General features: G+C 48.0%; 1 protein-coding gene across 2 annotated transcripts in view; it reads left to right on the top strand.

Moving 5' to 3' along the window:
- The window catches only part of DUSP29 (dual specificity phosphatase 29), a 33,234-nt gene extending 13,798 nt beyond the window's left edge, over positions 1 to 19,436 (top strand). For both annotated transcript variants that reach the window (XM_028109493.2, XM_088019986.1), the window contains 2 exons: positions 10,789 to 11,009; positions 19,192 to 19,436. In XM_028109493.2, coding sequence (XP_027965294.1) covers positions 10,789 to 11,009; positions 19,192 to 19,436 — 466 coding nt within the window. The remainder of the gene's footprint in view (positions 1 to 10,788; positions 11,010 to 19,191) is intronic.
- Positions 19,437 to 19,848: the final 412 nt, after the last annotated feature.

Here is a 19,848-nt window from a genome sequence, read left to right on the forward strand (position 1 = left end):
TATTGTTGGGCTTATCAGTTATTTCCATGTTCTCACCTTTATAAATATTGCAGTGCCATCTTTATGCATAAATCTTTTCATATTTAGGATTATTTCCTTAGATCTGACCCTAAAAATGGTATAACTGGGGGAAGGAGGATTAAGATTTTAAGACTTATGCTGTCCCTGTGTCTTTTATCTATGCCGTTCCCTTTGCCTAAGAGGCCCTGCCCTTCACCTCATCTCTGTGTCCAGATTCCATTAGACCTCTACAATGACCACTCAAATAACTTCTGCCGTGAAGCTAGATTTACCCAACCCCCATAGTGAGAAGAGTTTTTCTCTGTATGTCATATACTATATTTACATTTCCTACAGCTAATAATAGTAACAGCTACATTGTATCATATACATCTTACCATGTGCTCTGCCCTGTGCTAGTCAACCCAATGAAGGAGGTTCCATTATTACTCTCATTTTACAAATGGGCAAACTAGGGCTCAGAGAGTTCATCCATTTGCTCAGTCAGTCGGTATTTACTAGGCACCTTGCTAGGTGCCGTGCGGGATACAAAGAGGAAATTGAGGCTCAGAGAAATTAAGTGATCAGCCCGAGGTCATACCACCAGTAAATGGCGGAATTTATACCTAAACTCAGATCGAGAAAATGTGGTCAATCAGGTAAAGAAGCACTATTATAGCTGAGGAGAAGGGATGTGTAGAAATGTAACAGGGAACAGAAGGAGAATGGGTAGTGGAGTGGAAAGAGTGTGGGGTTCAATCTTGGCTCTGCCAATCACCAATTCTGTGATCTTAGACTATCTGTTTTACCTCTCTTCACCTCCTATGGCAGCAGAGATAGGGCTCATTTCATGCTGTGAAGATGAGATGAATTAAAACAAGTAGAGTTTGCTAGGCACATAGTAAGTAAATGCTGCTAAGTGTTTGGTACTATTATGATTCTGAGGAAGCGTCACAGAAGAGGTGAATTCCAAACATGACTCCGGAAGACGGGTAGGACTTCGACAGAGTCGTGGGCAGAGACCGCAGGATGAAGAAATGAACGGGGTGAGAATAAGCAGGGTGGTTTGTCTGGAACACAGGGGATAAACGTGGTAGAGCTACACTCTCAGGAGGTCTAGAACCGAGCCACATTTGACCACCACGTGGTCAGCTCAGACTTAGCCGTGCTGTGGCAACAGGTGACCCCAACATCTTGGTGGCCTACCACAGCAATGGGTCATTTCTCATGCACATGACATGTCCGAGGTGGGCTAGTTCTAACTCTGCTCGACCTACATGTCCCTCCAAGACTCAGGATCTGGGCTGACAGAGCAGCCCCTACCTGGGATCCTGCCTGTCTTCTGGTAGAGAGAAGGGACATGGAGAATCACAAGTGGACTCAGAAGTGACATGTGCCACTTATGCCCACATATTTCAGTGGCCAAAGCAAGTCCAAGCCAAACCCTCATGTTACTAGGGCAGGAAAGTGTAACCTGTCCCTAGGGAGGGGCAGCAACTACTCCAAAGGGTAACGCATAGTCTACCACGGCCACAGTCTACTCCGGGTGTAGTGGCTTTGGGCAGGTCCTTTCACTTCTCTGTGCCTATGTCCTCATCTCGAAAAATGATTACGAAGAGGATTCAGAGAAATACGGAATATAAGAACATTTTGTATAGGCAAATACAAATATTACCATTATTGTAGTTAGTGAGAAAGAAACGTGGGAAGGTAGGTCAGGGCCAGCTTGTGGAAGGCTGAATGCCAGCCAAGGCACTCTCCTCAGGAAGCCACGGAGGGTCTGAACAGGACAGACAAATTCTAGTTAATAGAGTGCCAGACAACAGGGTGTGATGCAGTAAGATATGCTTGCCTCTTTGACATCTGACCACAATCTTGCTTCCTTCAATCAGGGAAATGTCACTGCCCTTTCAAATCATTCCAGCACCGCCTGGTCGAGCCCCAGAACAAACACACACACACACACACACACACACACACACACACACACACTCACACTCACACACACACACACACACGCCCGGTCTGGGCAGGCTCCACAGTCAGTGTGTGTGACCTGCGTACACAGTGGGGGCAGGGGTGCTTGTCCTCATTCCTGCTCAGGGTTCCTCCCCGACACGCTTACAGGGTAATGAGACTCACAAATGCTTCTTGAGAGAGCAGTTAATTCTGCTGCCAGTGCAACCACATGGAGGTTATAACCCTGCTGAGAGACCGCAGGGCTGCCTCTGTTTCTTGGTCTCTTTGGTAGGTGTTGCCCAAAGCAGCAGCAAGAAGCTCACCGCTGGCCCCTCATGCATGAAGCCTCGGTTTTAATTTGACAGTTGCATTTAGGTTGAATTTTTCCTTCCCTTAAAAGCACTGAAGATTTTTGAAAGGCGAGTAGCGAGGCTCTGGAAGTTAGGGTGGTCAGGATCTAAGAGTGAGGATGGATGTCCTGGGGTAGCCAAAATCTCTGGCCTAAACCAGTGATGCCTGGGACCCGCTGGGGACCAGACTTAGCCTAAAGAAGCAGCCACTTTTTCTCCTTCCTCTCCCCTCAAGGGCCTCTCTATGCCCCTCAAGGGCTTCTTTATGGAGAGAGGCAGAATGGCTAAGGCTCTGCTCCAAAGCCACAGCGCCCGGTCAAATACTGGTCCCCATGTGGCCTTGGGCAAGTCACTCACGCTTTCTGAGATTGTTTCTTTACCTATAAGATATGGATCCAGTGAGTTAACACATCTACCACTTGGCACAGTGAGTGGCACACCAAGTAAGTGTGAACTACAGACCAGGCATGTTCTCGAAATTCAACTCCCAGTGTGAGAAGTAGGCAAAGAACAGTCATTGTGCTCTGCCATGAAGGGTCCTTCTGTGCTGAGGGCAGCCTTGAGGCAGAAAACACCTCTGGGCAAATTTCTCTCATGAGATGTTATCACGAACCCAAGGTGTCAGGTTGGAAGGAAGGTCCCTCCTAACGGGGCTTTCTCTGGCTCGTGCACCAGCCGCCCCCACAGATCCTGCCCTGGCCTCCCATGAACCCACATGGCCTACGGAGGCAGTGCCACACTAAAACCCTAGGGGCCTGGGGATTTCAGAACTTCTAGAGCATTTTCTCAGTCTCAGCTTATTCCAAGGGGATTCACCAAGTGGAGTGCCTGGTGACTCCGAGTCCCCATTGCTTGCCAGCCCACGGTGGGCAGAGTTGACACCACCGCTGCGGCCGGCCTGGTGAGAAGGAGCTACAGATGGGAGGGAGATCTGGTTAGTATTGAGTTGCTGGGTCAGCAGAAGGGGCTGGGCCAGGCCAACTGGCCCCCGGTCAGGTATTCTCACCAGGAAGTCATTCTGGCTGGCTCAAGGCATAGCCACCCTCTCCCCACCCATTTCCCAGAGATTGGTAGGGGGTCTGGAGTAGAGCATAGGGCCTCAAATGGGAATCAGGGCACAGAGTTCAAGCCCCCCAGTGAGGGTGCTCATTATGTGTGGCCTGTAGCACAACATTTTCCTGTTCTGGGACTCAGTTTCTTTATTTGTAAAATAAAGGGATGATTTCAAAGGTCCCTTCCAGCTCTAAAATGAAATTCTTTAAGAAATGTGCTATTAAATAAATTAGGCTTTATTAGGTTCAAGCACATACTTGTTTTATTACTTTTAAGTCATTCAAATTAGATTCAAATTAGGTTAACCAAGTGTTGCCCTCCAGAGAGCCAGGGACCGGCGTCAATGATGAGATAAGAATAATTCATCGCCTCTTATCAATCAGCAGTCCCTAAATGGGTGCTTCAAAAGTGCTTGAGTATGCTTGAAAGCACTAAGTTTCTGTAATTTAAATATTCTCCCTTTAATCTTATTCACATCTTTCATTTGCTTAGCAAAATCTTTTTTCTTTTTTCTTTTTTTTCCCCCTGCAGTCAGCAGGAGGGGAAATATCCTGGCTACTGTTGAAGTGATTGCAAATTCCCAGGCAGGACAGCCTCCCATAGGCTTGGCTGAAGCAGGAAAATTGAGAAATCGCTCTTCTCCCTCTCCACGTCAGCATCCCTGTGAGCCAACACCATGGTGCTAAGTTGCTCTGTCGCCTGAGCGGCGGGGCTGGTAAGCAGCTCTCCATTTTTATTAGAATACAGTTGCCTCCAAGGTCTGGCTTTTGGGGGTCATCAATAGCCAGCCGCCCTTCCCCATAAAGCTGGACTCCTCCCTGTGGCCGTTCCTACTCAGCCTGACCACCCTTTCAAGTTGCTCTCTTGCCCTTTCTGCTTTTCTCCTCTCAGCCAGACCAACAGCCTCAAAAGCAGAGGCATCTCCCCAGGCCTGGCCTGTAGTTGAAGAGGCTGGAAAGTGAGGTGAAAGCAAATCAGCCAGCTGACACGACCCTCAGCCTATGAAGAGGGCCTCTCACCGGTGCACCCGGACAGCTACACCCTCTTCCCACCAAAAGAAGGAACTAATTCAGCCTTCAGGCACCAAGCAGAGCTAACCCTTGACTGGCTTCTCCAGGGTGGGCCATGGCTGCTTTAGGATGCAGTGAAAGCACAGCCAAGGTTCACAATTTAACGAGCTGAATGTTAACGGAAAGAACTAGAAACCCTGGATTCTGAACCTCCAAGTACCAAAGGTGACTTGAATACAACTGGGGACCGGTCATGGGCAGAGTGAATGGGAGAGGACCGGGCTGGGCCTTTCCAGCTTCTCAGTGAGGGCCTCAAGCAACATCAACCACTTCCTTTCACGCATAGCCAAATGCCTAGTCTAGTTATTAATGCAACATCATTTCTCAGTTCCAGGCCTCCCTCCGAATATTCTCTTTCTCCTCTCAGCCTCCATCCCTGGGGCAGACGATGAAGAGGTTTCTAACAAGAGTTAAAAATGCTGGGGCCACCTTATATCTTTGAGTAGCCAGTGTCTCCTGAGAACTAAGGAAAACATCAATAAAATCATGGCATACGCTTACTTATTAAGTGAATATCTGACATATTCATTATGGAAATTTACAAATGAAAAGAAGACAAACTCTCCATAATCCCCTTACCCAGGGATAGCCACCGATAACATTTTGTTGTACATCTTTCTACTGTTTTTCTCCCTTGAATTTTTCTTTTAACCTTTCAAAGAAACTAGAGTATCGCGTCCTTCACTTTACAAGCATCTTGTAAGGAAAGTGCCGTCAGAGTAATTGGTTCTGTTTAACAAAGAAAGAAAACTGAAGGTCCCAGAGGTTCAGCTCTTCTAGTTCGTGCAGCATTGTGTAAGCTTACACACTGCACCTGTCAGCCCTGTGTGTTCTGAGGGGCCTCAAAAGCAAACAGCTTCATCGTCAGCAAGTAACAAGAACACCCAAGAAACTAGAAAGCCAGGGAATTCCCCTTTCATAGCAGGTGAGTTGATGGAGATCAAAAGCTCAAAATGTGCCCACTGTTTTGAAATCTACCTGCAGGGGGTAGGTATGGTGAGGACTCCAAAGGAGAGGGTCCCCATCAGGGTCATGCCCAGGAAATGACGCCCACATGCGTCAGACACACCAGAAGGAACAGGGTGCCAGATTACAGTCGGGGGCAGGAAATCAGCAGGTCCTCCCAGACATAAGGGTGTGGAGAACTGCCTGATCATTAGCGGTCTTTCTTCAGGGTCCAGTGCAGAATCCTGGCAACGTGGGAGCAGCTGGTTTCCCACCGCATGGGAGCTGGGGGAGGGCTTGTGTAGATGGAGACATGCGAGTCCCTCCTCCGCTCTGCGCAAGAGCCTACACCTGCGGAAAATGGGCTTTCAGGCAGATGCTGAGGTCTTTGGGCTGGGAGTCAGGAGGGCACCGAGAGGTCTGGAGAAGTGAAATGTCAGGAGTGCTGCCCAAGGAGACTGCTTCACCAAGAGTGCTCTTATTCGTAATTCCTCAAGGGTGGTGGGTTGAAACAAGCTTCCTGGAGGAGCTTCAGAGGGGCTGGAAGGAGGCTGGGCCAGGCCAGGTAAGGAGGAAGAGAGGGGAGGCCCCTGAATGAGGAAACTGGTCCATGCCAGAAGGAAGTCATTTCCCTGGCCCTCCAATCTAGAGTAAGAATCCAGAGCCAGGCCAGAGGTTTCACACGGAGAGGAGATAAAGGGAATTGGGCCAAAAACAGAGCTATGGCAATGTTCTTCAAAAGTAAACTGCACGAGTCCAACAGACATGTGAGAAAATGTCCAACCTCATTGTTAAAAGGAATGAAAATGAGACATCTTTTTTTTTGCCTATGAAATTAGCAAAGAATAAAAATCAATGTAAAATGAGCAAGCTTTCTGGAGGATAATTTAGTAACACATATCAAACATGTTAAAAATGCTCATACCCATTGACCCAGCAATTCCACTTAAAAAATTAAAAAAAAGTCTCTCCTAAAAACATAATCAGAAATGTGCCCAAAGAAATCCAGCAAAGTTGTTTATTTATAGTGTTTCTTATAATACCCGCCACTCCCCCTTCAGGAGAGAGATAAAGATAGAGATAGAGCCAGAGTGAGAGGGAAAGGAGACAAATGTCCAAAAGTAGGAGCTGGGTGAGGTAAAATTGAGATTTCCCTACAGAATGGAACAACGTGCAGCTACTAAAGGCTATACATTGACAGAGGAAGACATTTACAATATATCACCATGTCACAGTTTTTGAAACTTACATATGGTATCATACCCTAAAACAAATCTCTATGTAAAATTTGTAAATCTATGCATAGAAGAGCAACTGGGGAATCTTACATCAAAAAGCAAATAGACTTTCTCTCTAGGGGGTAGAAAATTTTTGTGTCGGGGGGAGGGAATATGTTTTTCACATTCTGCACTGAGCATGTGTTATTTTTATAATTAGATGACATATTTTGATGACATATTATTCTTTAAACAAATTGCTTACATTAGGATTTTATTATTATTATTATTATTATTATTATTATTATTATTATTAAACATCCAGAAACTAAGGCTCCTGCATCACCTAGGTTCTAGGAGTAAATTTCTAAGTTTGTTTTTCTACGGAGCTTTTCTACTCAGCAGAAGCACATTTCTTAGTCTCTTTCCCACATAACATATCTAAGCAGGTGGCCCTAAGGTTTAAGAAAACCACAATACAGGGCTAGGGACCCCCTCTGACCCACCCCACTCCCAGAATCACTGAGCCAGGCATTTGGGTCAGTTGGGGACCTGCCTCCGTCACAGCCGCTATGTACACCAAGGGTTCTAAGAGTTTCTCTATTTGTAGATCCCCATTCTGCCATGGATACTCTTTTGAGACTCAACTCAGAGTCTCAACTGGACTCTGAGTGTCAAGCTAGAGGGAAATCTCCAGAGCGGTGTGTAAGGACACCACCTCCCTTGCCTGGCTCAGGCAGCCACAGGGCCCCCGAAAACCTGCAGAGGGCCTCAGACACCCCCAAGGTCTGATCCTTCCCAGGAGTCCTTTACTTGCCCTCAGACACAGCTAAAACCAGCTCTGTGGGCTGACTGTGGAGGTGTCAGGCAATGAGTCTTGTCACATATCTACCCTGATCCTTGACCCCAACAGCAGTAAAGAGCAAATTGCTATTTATTCAAACTGCCATTTGCTTATGTTGAAACCCAGTTGCTGAACCCAGAGAGAACAGTCTTTATGGTGGGGAGGAATTTCCTGTCAAAGACAGTTAATTTTAATTTTTCCACTGAGCTCAACCTCAAAGTGAGGTTGATTGCTACTCAGCAAGATGGACTGCATTAGTGGAGGCTTTAATTGAGTGCAGATCTAAGTCCCAAAAGCAAAATGTTTGTTGTATACATACTTTGGGACAAGAAGAAAAATGAGTAACAGGTCTTTCTGAGGAAAAATTGAAAGCAGAATGTAGTCCATCCATAGTCAGGATGGCAGTGCCAAAGGCCAGCTGGGGGGCTTGGGGGAACTCTTCACCATCCCGTGACTAGTTCCAATGGGCTGTTTACAAATGTTTCTAAAAGCTCGATGCCTGTGTTTGGGTCTCTCTTTCCCAAACGCTGGACTCTATCGTGGTTCCTCATGACCAAGAAAAAGCTCCAGGAAAACAGCGACAGATGAGGGGCCCTTGGCCAAGGGGCCATGCCAGATGTTTCTTGCTGCAAGGCTCCTTTTGGCCCAAGGTATTGATCAATGTTGGCATTCAATATGGTGCCTCTGTCTATATCCTTTATCAGTGACCTTGAGATCAGCCCTCAGTTGGAGCACGTTGCTACCTCTGGCCTCTCATTGTTATGGTTCCAGACCTTCTCATCTCTTTCCCGAGCTGTAGAACCGGTCTTTGTGCTGTTGAGGGGAGATGTCATCTTAAAACCTAGTTAGGATCACCCCTCCTCAAACACTATCAAAAGCTGTCCTTGAGCCCTCCAGATACAGATCCAAGCACTTCCACAATCCAACCCCACACTCCCTTTCCAGACCTTTCTCTCTTCTCCTCTCACATCCTATGCTCTGGCCAAATCAGCTTCCTCCTCCCTGCCCCCCTCCCCAATCCCATCAGCAAGTCCTGTTGTGACCCCACCTGCTCCATCCACCTTCCTCTCCTGGCTGTACAACTGCAACAGCCTCCAACAGAGCTCCCTGCTTCCAGTTTTTCCCCTCTCCAGTCCATGTCCACATATCTCCAGACTGATTGTTTAAAAAGTAAACAATGCTCACCCCTTTCTTAAAACCCTCCGTAGCAGGCGGCGTTCCACCACACTGACAGTAAAACCCAAGCTCTTCCCTATGGCCTACAGGGTCCACCTTGACCCGGCTCTGCCTACTTCTCCCATTTGCTCTTGTACCACTATCATCCTTGCTACCAGAGCCACATGTGTTTGCATTCTCTTCTTAGCACTTGCTGTATCCTCAGCCTGGATGAGACACTTTTCCTCCTGCTCTGCCCCTGCCTAGCTCCTCACCCCCAGTCTTAGCTTACATACTACCTCCCAGAAAGGCCTTCCCCCAACACCTTACCTAAAGCAGGACCACAGCCATTCCGCACAGCTCATACTGCTATCTGAAATTATCTTGTTTATTCGTTTGTTGTTTATTTGCTCTCCCCATGAGAATCTATGCTTCCTGCAGGAGCTTGACTAACCTGTTCACTGCTGCATCATCAGCACCCAGGACAGTGCCTGGCACACAAGAGATTCTAAATCATTATTTGTGATAAATGATTGATTACAGGAAATAATAAACATTTCCTGAAAGGCCTTCATTATCTCCAGCCTCCACCCCTTGGGCTGTGCTACTTCCTTGCCCTTGCCTCCCTCTTCCCCTCTGTCACCAAGTGCTGACATTTGTAGTAAGGCAAACTCAAAGGGCTCTCTCCCCTGAAAGTCTTCCCTGGCCCCTCTAGACATAAATAACTCCTGCTGCTTCTGACAGCCTACCTCTGCCCTATATTCCAAGACCACCTACTTCAAATGACTTTATTCTTTGTTCCTGGAAATTCTTGCGTAGAAAGATAAGGCTATAAATCAGAAAAATCACAGTTGGCTCCAGGAACTTCCTGAAATCAACTCAAACAATAGACAGCTCAAATACCTCTCCTCAGAAAAATGCTTTACCCAACTAGGCAATGATTCACCTATCAAAGCAAGAGTTCTATTCTGTGTTCACAACCCCTGTGGACATCAATGTCAAGAATTTTGCCTAATCCTAATCAATTCCTTGCATGGAAACAGCATCTTAAATAATTCATTCAAGTCTCAACCCACCAAACCCTATAACATCTGGAAGGTTCAGAGGAGAGGCCTGCTTTAAAGCTGAGATGAATAGGTTATTCTGGTGGCCTTTTAAGGGATTTAGCAGGTGACAGTGCATAGTGTCTAGTACCAAGTCTTTTTTTTTTTTAATTAACATATATGTAGTATTTGTTTCAGGGATACAGGTCTGTGCTTCATCAGTCTTGCACAATTCACAGCACTCACCATAGCACATACCCTCCCCAATGTCCATCACCCAGCCACCCCGTCCCTCCCACCACCCTCCCCTCCAGCAACCCTGTTTGTTTCCTGAGATTAAGAGTCTCTTATGGTTTGTCTCCCTCTCTGGTTTCTTGTTTCATTTTTCCCTCCCTTCCCCTATGATCCTCTGCATTGTTTCTCAAATTCCACGTATCAGTGAGATTATATGATAATCGTCTTTCTCGGATTGACTTATTTCGCTTAGCATAATACCCTCTAGTTCAGACCACCCCGGTGGTTCAGTCGTTAAGTGTCTGCCTTCGGCTCAAGTCATGATCCCAGGGATTGAGCCCCATGTCGGGCTCCCTGCTCAGTGGGAAGCCGGCTTCTCCTCTCTCACTCCCCCCTGCTTGTGTTCCCTCTCTTGCTGTCTTTCTCTGTCAAATAAACAAATAAAAATCTCAAAAAAAATACCCTCTAGTTCCATCCATGTCATTGCAAATGGCAAGATTGCATTCCTTTTGATGGCTGCATAATGTTCCATTATATATATATACCACATCTTCTTTATCCATTCATCTGTTGATGGACATCTAGGCTTTTCCCATAGTTTGGCCATTGTGGACATTGCTGCTATAAACATTGGGGTAGCACCAACTCTTCTGTAGTTGGTGAATGATGAAAGAGTGAACGGACCAATGACTAGCTCACCTACCCCACCCTTCATTCTCTCCCTTCTCAAAGCGGCAGAACCAGGAACATGCAGCCAAGGGGTCAGTTAGAGCAGGGCTTTGGACGAGAGAAGTCCTTCGTTTCAGTGACTAGGCCTTACTTTGGAATTGATGGCAGAAACCCATGGGCAGCCCAGAGTATCCCCCACACCCATGCCAAGGCACCATGCAGCCAACCAGCCTCTCCCCTTGTGCCCAGGGCGACGGCGCTGGACCGCTACGGGCTGCAGAAGGCGGGCTTCACGCACGTGCTGAATGCGGCTCATGGCCGCTGGAACGTGGACACGGGCCCCGACTACTACCGCGACATGGCCATCGAATACCACGGCGTTGAGGCCGACGACCTGCCCACCTTCGACCTCAGCGTCTTCTTCTACCCAGCGGCCGCTTTCATCGACGCGGCGCTCAGCCAGGACCACAGTAAGAGACCCGCCACCCTTGGTAGTTCAACCCCAACAAACCCGCCTGAGGCCCCGCCCCCGCGCCCCACGAAGGCCCGCCCCCACCCCCACGAGGCCCCGCCCCTCACCTTGGCTGGAGGCGGGATCTGCGCACTCTCAGAGCGGGTTCTGCAGGGCTTGTGAGTGATTGAGTTGGGACTGTCTGAGCCCCAGGAGGCTAGGAGCCACACTGAGCGTGCTGCTGGTGGGGTTCGGGCCTTGATTACCACTGTGGGGAATCGGGATCGGAGGGTTCAGAGGAAAGGCCTTCTGCCTGAATCCCAATTCCCTAAGGCTCATCAGCGATCCTTGGAACAGCAGGGACGTCTGGATGGCCTCAAAGCTGGGACTACAGCCCAGACGCTAAATGTGCCTGGGCCCAAACCTAAAAGCTAGGGGCTTCAATGCCAGAAAACCTTTGGGGAGCTGACTTGACTGGGAATCCATGGAGAGATTTCAAAATCTCCTGCCAACCAACGAAGCCTGCAGCCTCCCCTATCCCTCCTCCTCCTGCAACACACAGTCTAGTGAGGCCTCCTATAGAAAGCTGACAACTTAGCCTTCTAAGTGGTGACCTGTATTTGAGAATCTGAGTTTTGCACCCATGATGTCCAAGTTTCCCAAGGTTAATTATCCATTTTTATTTTATTTTTTTTAAAGATTTTATTTATTTATTTGACAGAGAGAGACACAGCGAGAGAGGGAACACAAGCAGGGGGAGAGGGAGAAGCAGGCTTCCTGCTGAGCAGGGATCCCGATGTGGGGCTTGATCCCAGGACCCTGGGATCATGACTTGAGCCGAAGGCAGACACTTAACGCCTGAGCCGCACAGGCGCCCCTAATTATCCATTTTTAAAAATCGCAGTGCTAGTCCTTGCACTCAAAATGCAGTTTTAGCTGGTCTAATCCAGGTAAAGGCTACAAGGCTCTTTTGGAGAGAAGGGCCTGGCTTAGGTCTGCATTGGGGTAAGACAATATGCAGTGATTGCTGCAAGGGAGTGTTTCAGGGGCATTTCATAGAGGCCAGAGGGACTTATACTCCCTAATCTGTGCTCTGACTTTAGGCCCACGTTTCATACCCCTTTACAGGGCCATCACATAATTCAGGGTGTCCAGTTACTGAAAGCCTTTCTTGCTACAAGAGGCTGAGATTACGAGGCTCAGTGACTGGCTGACTGGCCTGCTTCAGGAACTTGCAGTCTGCAGCTGGGCCCAGGCCGAGTCCCAGACCTTGATGGCCATCCCACAGTGGTCCTGGCCCCACAGCTAGGCACCAACAGTTTGTTATTATTTTGGTTCAGAAAGCAAGGTCACCGTGAAAAAAAACCTCACAGAGCTGAAGGGCTTCTATTAGGGGATGTCTTATTTCAAAGTCGTGCTTTTATGAGACAATTTATCGACCATCTTTTGCATTATACACATTCTGGGTTTCTAAGCAGTATCAAAAAGCAACTGGACTCTGACTCATCAACGTGAGGTAAAACCTCAGATTATTTGAAGTTAACTGAAAACATATTTGACAAGAAAAAACAAAAAGCTGCCAGAGCCCAATCCTTCGGTTTCTGTTTAATGTTCTCTTTCGCCATTACTGTATTTCCAAACTTTCTCTTAATGGAAGGGGTTTGGCAGGCTTCGGAGAAGACAGGGCGGGGTTTCACACCTTACAACTTACTAACAATGTGATTTCGCTAAGCCTTGCTTTCTCAATCTGGTGATGAAAATATTTATCTTGGAAGGTTCTAATGAGGATCAGCAGTAACCCACATAGAGCACTTCGCATGGAACCTGGTGCACAGCAGGTTCTCAGATGTGTTTGATAAAGAGAGGTCATGCACCATGAAACACATAACCACACTAGCATGTGTGCATCATAATAATAAAGTTTCCAATCCCAAAAGAAAAAAAAAAGGAAAAAAGACATTCCAACTTTGAACTAGTATAGTAGACTCACATGACAGCTTGTTTTCAGTTCCTGGTACACCATTTTAGAGTCTTCCCCGCTCTGCTGAATTAGGAAAGAATGGGGCTCAAAAGTCATGTGTAGGCCTGGGCAGATCACAGAGCACTGATGAGGAAATGTCAGGCTGGAGTGGGTCCTGACCTATAGGTCATAGGTGCGAAAACACCCAGCAAAGAAAAGAAAGGGTCAAGAGAGAAAAGTATATGGTCAGGTCAGAGAACGTGCAGGGGATAGAATCGGTGGGCAGGGCTGTGGGCTAGACCAGCTGTCTGGGGAAGGAGAACAGGACATGACCCCACGGCCAGGTGGGAGGCTGGGGTCCCTTCTCAGTGCCTTTGCACTTGAATATCCTCAAGTCTGGGGCTCAAATCGAATGCGAACCCCGCAGAACCCGGCAGGGAACGTAAGCAAATGACGCTGGCTACGCGTGGGCGGTGGGGCGGGCGTGCTGGTAGCCAACTGGAGAGCCCCAAATACTCCCCAAAGGGGGCGCTGCTGCTCGGTCTCAGCCAACATGTGACCTGTGAGAATCAGGGCGAACGTGGTAGATCTGATCTTTCAGGAAAAGTCTTCAATCTGGATTTTAATGTGAAATTGCCCAATTTTTAAGTGTTGGCAACACCTTGAAAATTTCTTAAAATGCTGCAAAGGCCAAACAAAAGAAATCCAGTGGCTGTGTGTTTGTAACCTATGCCGAGTCGTCAGAGTAACGAAATAAAATGCTCCTTAGCCAGCGATGGCATTGTCACGGACTCCATCCACTGCGGATGGCATGTGCTCAGCCTCCCTGCCACAGGCCGTGGGCAGCGTGGTGTGTCTAGTCGTTCGTCGGGTGTCTAGGGGACACTACCAGAGCATACTGGAGCCAGGCTCCCTCATATGTTTCTTATTACACTCTTGATGTAAGAGGTGTTGATGGACAGTCTGGCCAGAAGGCAAGGCCTCTCTCTCTCTCTCTCCCCCCTCTCTTGTCTTTCCTGTTCTTCCTTGGCTAGTTTCAGCCAAGTGTGCGCTGTTTCCCACTGCTGCCCCTCACATCCAGTCTTGTCTACTCTCGTTGAAAAGCCTTCCTTGTGGGGCTGTAGAGCTGTACCTGTGGCCTGTGGTGAGCACCATGGGACCCACTCCTACCCCTGTCCTACACTGACCCATCCCTTCCGAAAGAACTCCCTATACAACGGTAGTCACGCTTGAAAAATCTCAGAAATAGGCCAGTCCAGTGTCCGGCCCTTAGAGCTGGGGAAACAGAGGCCCAGAGAAGGCAAGTGCTGTGCCCAGGGTCACAGAGCTAATCAGAGGCCAGCAGGAATGCCTTCTGTCACCCAGGCCTCTCAGAAGAGTCCTTTGCCCTTGTTTTGAACATCTGGTGACTTTCCTGTATAAGAGGTCACCAAAAATCATGAAAGGTGAGGCACTCCAGCTGGTTATAAGATCTGAAACAACTGAACGTGTCATTCATCAGCGGAGAGAGAAGTACTGACAAGACACTGCCCTGGAAACCCCATTTGGACGGCCTTCACTGCTCCTGGCATGACATCCTCAGAGGTGAAGTCGGGTGGTTTTAATTTGAGAAATCCCAGAGCAGATACTGTGAGGCTCTAAAGATCAGATTTTAGTATCGCCACTCTCCTTTTGTTCTTTCTTTCTTTTTCTTAAACAGGCCATAGCCTGCTTTTGAAGCCATCTTAAAATCGATTATGGATAAGGCAGGTATGGAGTAAGAAATGAAGCCGGAGCTTGGCTCTCTGGTGCTTCTAAGCTTTAATCAGACCAGATTTTCAGAGTATTTGAAGGGTCCCCTGCCCCACTGCAGCGCACACAGGCCTGCCCCCTAGCAGCTCAAAACACAACACGCACCCTTTTTCTGACGCCTTCCCACAGACCCAGAACTGTTTGGGAGAAGTATGAACTCTGCCTTTGCAGGCTGCTGAGGAAGGTAGGTGAGTGAGAGACAGGCAAAGAGCATTCCTCCAAAACCAAGGAAGGAGGTTGCTTATGAGAGTACATACCTGGCAGGGGTGGGATTGAGTTGAGGGTGGGGGTTGGTGGGTAACAGGCTTGGCCTGTATATCTGATCTGAGTGACAGAGGCCTGTCTTTTGGTCACCAGTGAAAATGTGCAATGGGGGAGCAGCAGAGATTCTGCATATGGGTTTTCTTTATAAGACTGTGGGAATTCACCTTTTGGTAAAGGCTAAGGGGAATTACTTCATTGAAATCACCATTTTTGAAACATAGATTGGGACCTGTCAGTGCAACATAAAAATCAATTTAGTGGATGTAACCAGCATTTCTTTTAAGAAAATGAATAGATTCGAAAAGAATTGAAAATATCAGCATGTATTATTGCCTGTAGTAAAAGTTCGTGTTACCCTGTGGAACTCTTGTCTGATACACATGCACTTGTGATACCACATGGCATCGAAGAGCTCCGAACCTGGTACCAGGTAGCCTAGGTGGGAATCACAGTTCTGCCACTTCCCAGCTGTGCAGATTGGACGGATCGCTTCTTGGCCCTTCATGTCCTCCGTAAAATGGGGATGATAATTGTATCTACCCTGTCCGTTTGTTGTGCCGATTGACTGACTATGGTAAACTACGTAAGAATGTACTTAGCAGGTTGGGGGGTGGGGGGAGGCTCTGTACATGTAAGCCGCGAACTGTTGTGTGCTGCGGGGGGCGCAAAGTGAGAGCCACTGAGCTAGGAAATGCCAACCCCGACCCCGCTGCCCTAACCCTGGCTGGTGTCTACCAGAGAGCCTCCCGGCCGCTTCGCCATGGGCCACGCCGGGAGCAGGCCCGATGCAGCCTTCCTTGCCCTTGTCTTCTGAACCCTCCTGGGAGCCTTCTCACCACCCGATGCTGGGCCCCCAAGGGTGGTGCTTAGCAGAGCCACGGAGCAGAGAGGGAGTGGCGCCCTGGGGTTGCTGAGACAGGCCCTTTACCCGAGGGAGACCTACCAAGCTCACAGGGCTGATGGCATTAATGTTGCTTTTGTAAAACCGAATTTTAGCTCCAGGAGCTTCTGCTGGAGCCGAGCGTGCCCTTCCCTCCCTTCCCCCTTTCTCCTCCAACCCCCTCCATCTCCCTTCACCCTTTTTCTCCCCTCCCCTCCTCCCACTTAACAGACTTCAGGCTCCCAAAAGACTTAATCAACTACAGCTTTCGCCTGTTTCAAGCATTTAGTCATGACAGAAAGAATTACCCTTTTTGCCAGGAGAGGAAGAAACGCTTTAGTTATCAGCGGAGCTGGCAAGAGGCCAGGCAGCCTCTGGAACAGTCTGTGGGGATCAGGATGCCAGAGGTACATTCCAGTCCGGGAGCACAGTCATGCCACGCAAGAGCCAGGGCCAGCCTCCCCCAAACCCGACCCAGCAATAAAGAAGCCGGCCCTGCTTCTTGCCTTCCTTTCTAGCCCATGTGTGCAAGGAAAAAGTGGTGTAGTCACATTCTTGTAGCTCAGCAACATGGCGGGTGGATTGAGGGCCCCCTGGTTAGCTTGGGGGGATTTGTGAAAACGAATCGTGATCAAATGAACCGTTCCTTAATGAAGCACCTCTCTGTGGCAGCAATGTGTGTGTGGAGAGACCAAAATGGAATCCTTACTGCGGGGCAAGGTGTGCAGGCCTCGCCAGCACTGGTTCACTGTGTCAAGGTGTGCAGGCCTCGCCAGCAGTGGGAGGCCCCCTGACCCGGGCCTCGTGGTCAGGGCCTCTCGGATTCCTCAGGCTGCCTGGGCTGCTGGCCATCACCACTGTCCTGGGCATGGTCCCCTGGCCCAGGTGGGGGGGTGAGGGTGAGAAGGACACAAGGGGGCCACACCCGTTCAGAAATGGTCTTCAGCAAGCTGTTCTCTTATCCTGCTGGTATTCCCCAAGGCCAGTGATGTCCCTAAGTCTTCCTGGTCATCCTTCTGAGCTTTAGGCCCGAGACTGAGGAATGGAGACATGACTGGCTGGGGTCACAAGAAACACAGCTCGAACTGCCCCAGCCGAGCTATCCCTCAACGACAGGAGAGGGCAGCCCCTGGGACGGCAGTGGTGGGGACTGGCGGAGAGCTTAATCTTACTACTTTCTCTGCCCGCAGAGCCCAGAGGCCGGCGGGCAGCACACAGAAGGGTCTTGATAACAAGGTGCTTTAAACTATTTCCGGCACCTGCTTTTTGGGTGACCTCCGGCATGTCATTTCACCACTCTGAGCCCGTTTCCCATCTGTAAAACAGGGATGATGATAATGATGCTGGAAGGTTCTGTGAAGGATAAAGTGAGATCACGCACACGGATGCACCGTGTGAGCTCTAGAGCAGACCTGAAGGATGCACAAGCTGCTTCACATTTGTGGCTTCTCAGTGGGCCCAGCTGACGCCATGGTAGTGTCCAAAGGGAGTTTGTTTGTGGAGATTCTTCTAGGTCTCTGGTTCTCAAACTTTTTAGTCTCAGAACCCTTTGACACTCTTAAAAAAGTATTGAAGTCTTCAAGGAGATTTTGTTTGTGTAGGTTATATCAATATTTACCCTGTTAGAAATAAAAACTAAAAACCTTAAAAATATTTATTTGTTTAAAAACCCCTTGCATGTTAAAATAATAACACGCTTTTGTGAAAGAATGTATTTTCTAAAAGAAAGCTAGGGAGAAGAATGGCATTATTTTACATTTTTTGCAAATCTCTTCAATGTTAGGCCTATTAGAATTCAGTTGGGTTCTCATATTAGCCTCTGCATCAGTCTGTTGCGATATGTCGTTTTGGTTGAAGTATATGAAGAAAATCCAGCCTCTTTCAGATATGTAGTTGGAGAAAGGAGGGTTATTTTATTTTCATTTTTTTCGGGAGGGATATTTTAATAGCCTTTTCAAATAATTGTGGATATTCTTCTTTAATACTACACCAAAACTTGACAAGTAATCATTTTTTAAAGGCTAGCTGTGATGTGGCTTCTGAAACCATCTCCACAAACTTCACAGATACTGTTATATGGAAGTTCATTGGTCTGTCTTGCACTTTGAATGATTTCTTTACCCATGCATGATTTCATGATATCCCACTTTGGTCATTTGGGAAAATATTGGTTCCCTAAGTTATGTTGATCTTCCAATTGTTGACCCTTTTCATGGTACATTATTGAAAGAACACATTGTTTGCTGGGAATGGCCAGCAATCCCTCTACCGATGGATGAAAGATGACTCCAAACTTTGCTGTGACACAGAGGAGAAGGCAAGGGGGTCACTGCTCAGAGACGAAGACCCTTTGCTCTTCTTTGCTCCTGCTTTTATTGGTCCTTCAGGAGAATCACAAATCCTTATGTTTCTCAAGCACGTGATGTGTGACAAGGTGTCTTACTGAAACTGGGAGGATTTACGGGAAAGATAAGCTAATCTGCATGTGCTACTAAACATAGCCCAAGGGACAATGCACACATCTCTTAGATCACAGGGCGGCTGTTTGGGCTGAGAGGGCTTCAGGGAAGGCAACTCCCCGCGGCATTCCTCCGGCAGAGTGGGTCACGCGGGCCCCAGCATTCCAAAGGCCCACGCCCTTCTCCGAAACCCTCCCTGCCCTCATTGGCCTCCGTGTTACATTTTAGCAAGCCGGGTAGTATGGCTGATTTCATGCTCTCCATTAACCCCAACAATTGTTAATATCACCACCAACCTTAACAGAAAAACCTAAAAGTATTGGGAAACGGTCAACCTCACAGTAATAGATACAAGTTTTCAAAAATTCTAATTTTTTGCTCAAAAGCTTGCACTTTATCCCTGGCAACAAATACCATTGGTTGTTTTCTTTGAAATGAGAGGCTTACTTTATTCACTTCTGAGACAGGATATGCCAAATACCCAAGTGTGAATTATCCTGGTTTTTCTGTCATTTGTTCTTTTAAGTAAAAACAGTGTTTCATGAACAGTGGCTAATTCAGCTTGTAACTCAATCTCCTGAGGAGATAACCATCTTACTTTGGTACTCTGCCCAAGTGCTTTATGTGTTCGTACCATTTCATCACACAGAATATTAAGTAGAAGTGTAACCAAAGGCTGAAATTTGATAAAATTCATTTTTACTGCTTCATCAAGGATATTCTTAAGGGAAATTAGCATCCCCCCCACCCCCCCCACCCCCCCCACCCCCCGCCGAGAGTGCGTGGTGGCGAAGAATGCCATGATTACTAGTATAGTTTGGTGCCTCTTCTCCCCACTGCATTTCAGGTAAGATCCTGGTTCACTGTGTCATGGGCCGCAGCCGGTCGGCGACCCTGGTCCTGGCCTACCTGATGATTCACAAGAACATGACCGTGGTGGACGCCATTCGACAAGTGGCCAAGAACCGCTGTGTCCTACCCAACCGGGGCTTTCTGAAGCAGCTCCGGGAACTGGACAAGCAGCTGGTGGAGCAGAGGCGACAGGCCCAATGCAGTGACAACAGTGAGAAGGCTGGTGAGAAGGAACCGTAGGGCCCCTCACAGGGCGCGCAGAGACAACTGAGGAATGGAGAGGGAAGGCCGAAATCGCCCTGCCCTGGGATTTGGGACAGTGAACCCAAAGCTTGACTTCTGTCCCATCTTAAACTTGCCAGGTGTGTGCTGACGAATAGGGAGGATTCAAAGCTGCCCCCTGGATGAGCACTTGGCTTCACAGCGGGAGGAGACAGCCTTCTCAAGCAGAATTGGTCACAGATGAGCCCACAGTTCTGTACCAGGGCGCCTGTACTTTTTTTATTTTTTTATCTGGTAAGATGGAAGCAGAAAATGACTGGAAAATGTGTAGGCTGTGCTGTGATTAAATGTTTTGGCTTTGCCTGAAAGTCATATTCTTTTTTTTTTTTTGAGATCTTATTTATTTGTCAGAGAGAGCACAAGCAGGGGG

This window comes from Eumetopias jubatus, unplaced genomic scaffold, assembly GCF_037043125.1.
Source record: "Eumetopias jubatus isolate StellerSeaLion01/CBP00866 unplaced genomic scaffold, mEumJub1_p1.0 scaffold_17, whole genome shotgun sequence".
Taxonomy (NCBI): domain Eukaryota; kingdom Metazoa; phylum Chordata; class Mammalia; order Carnivora; family Otariidae; genus Eumetopias; species Eumetopias jubatus.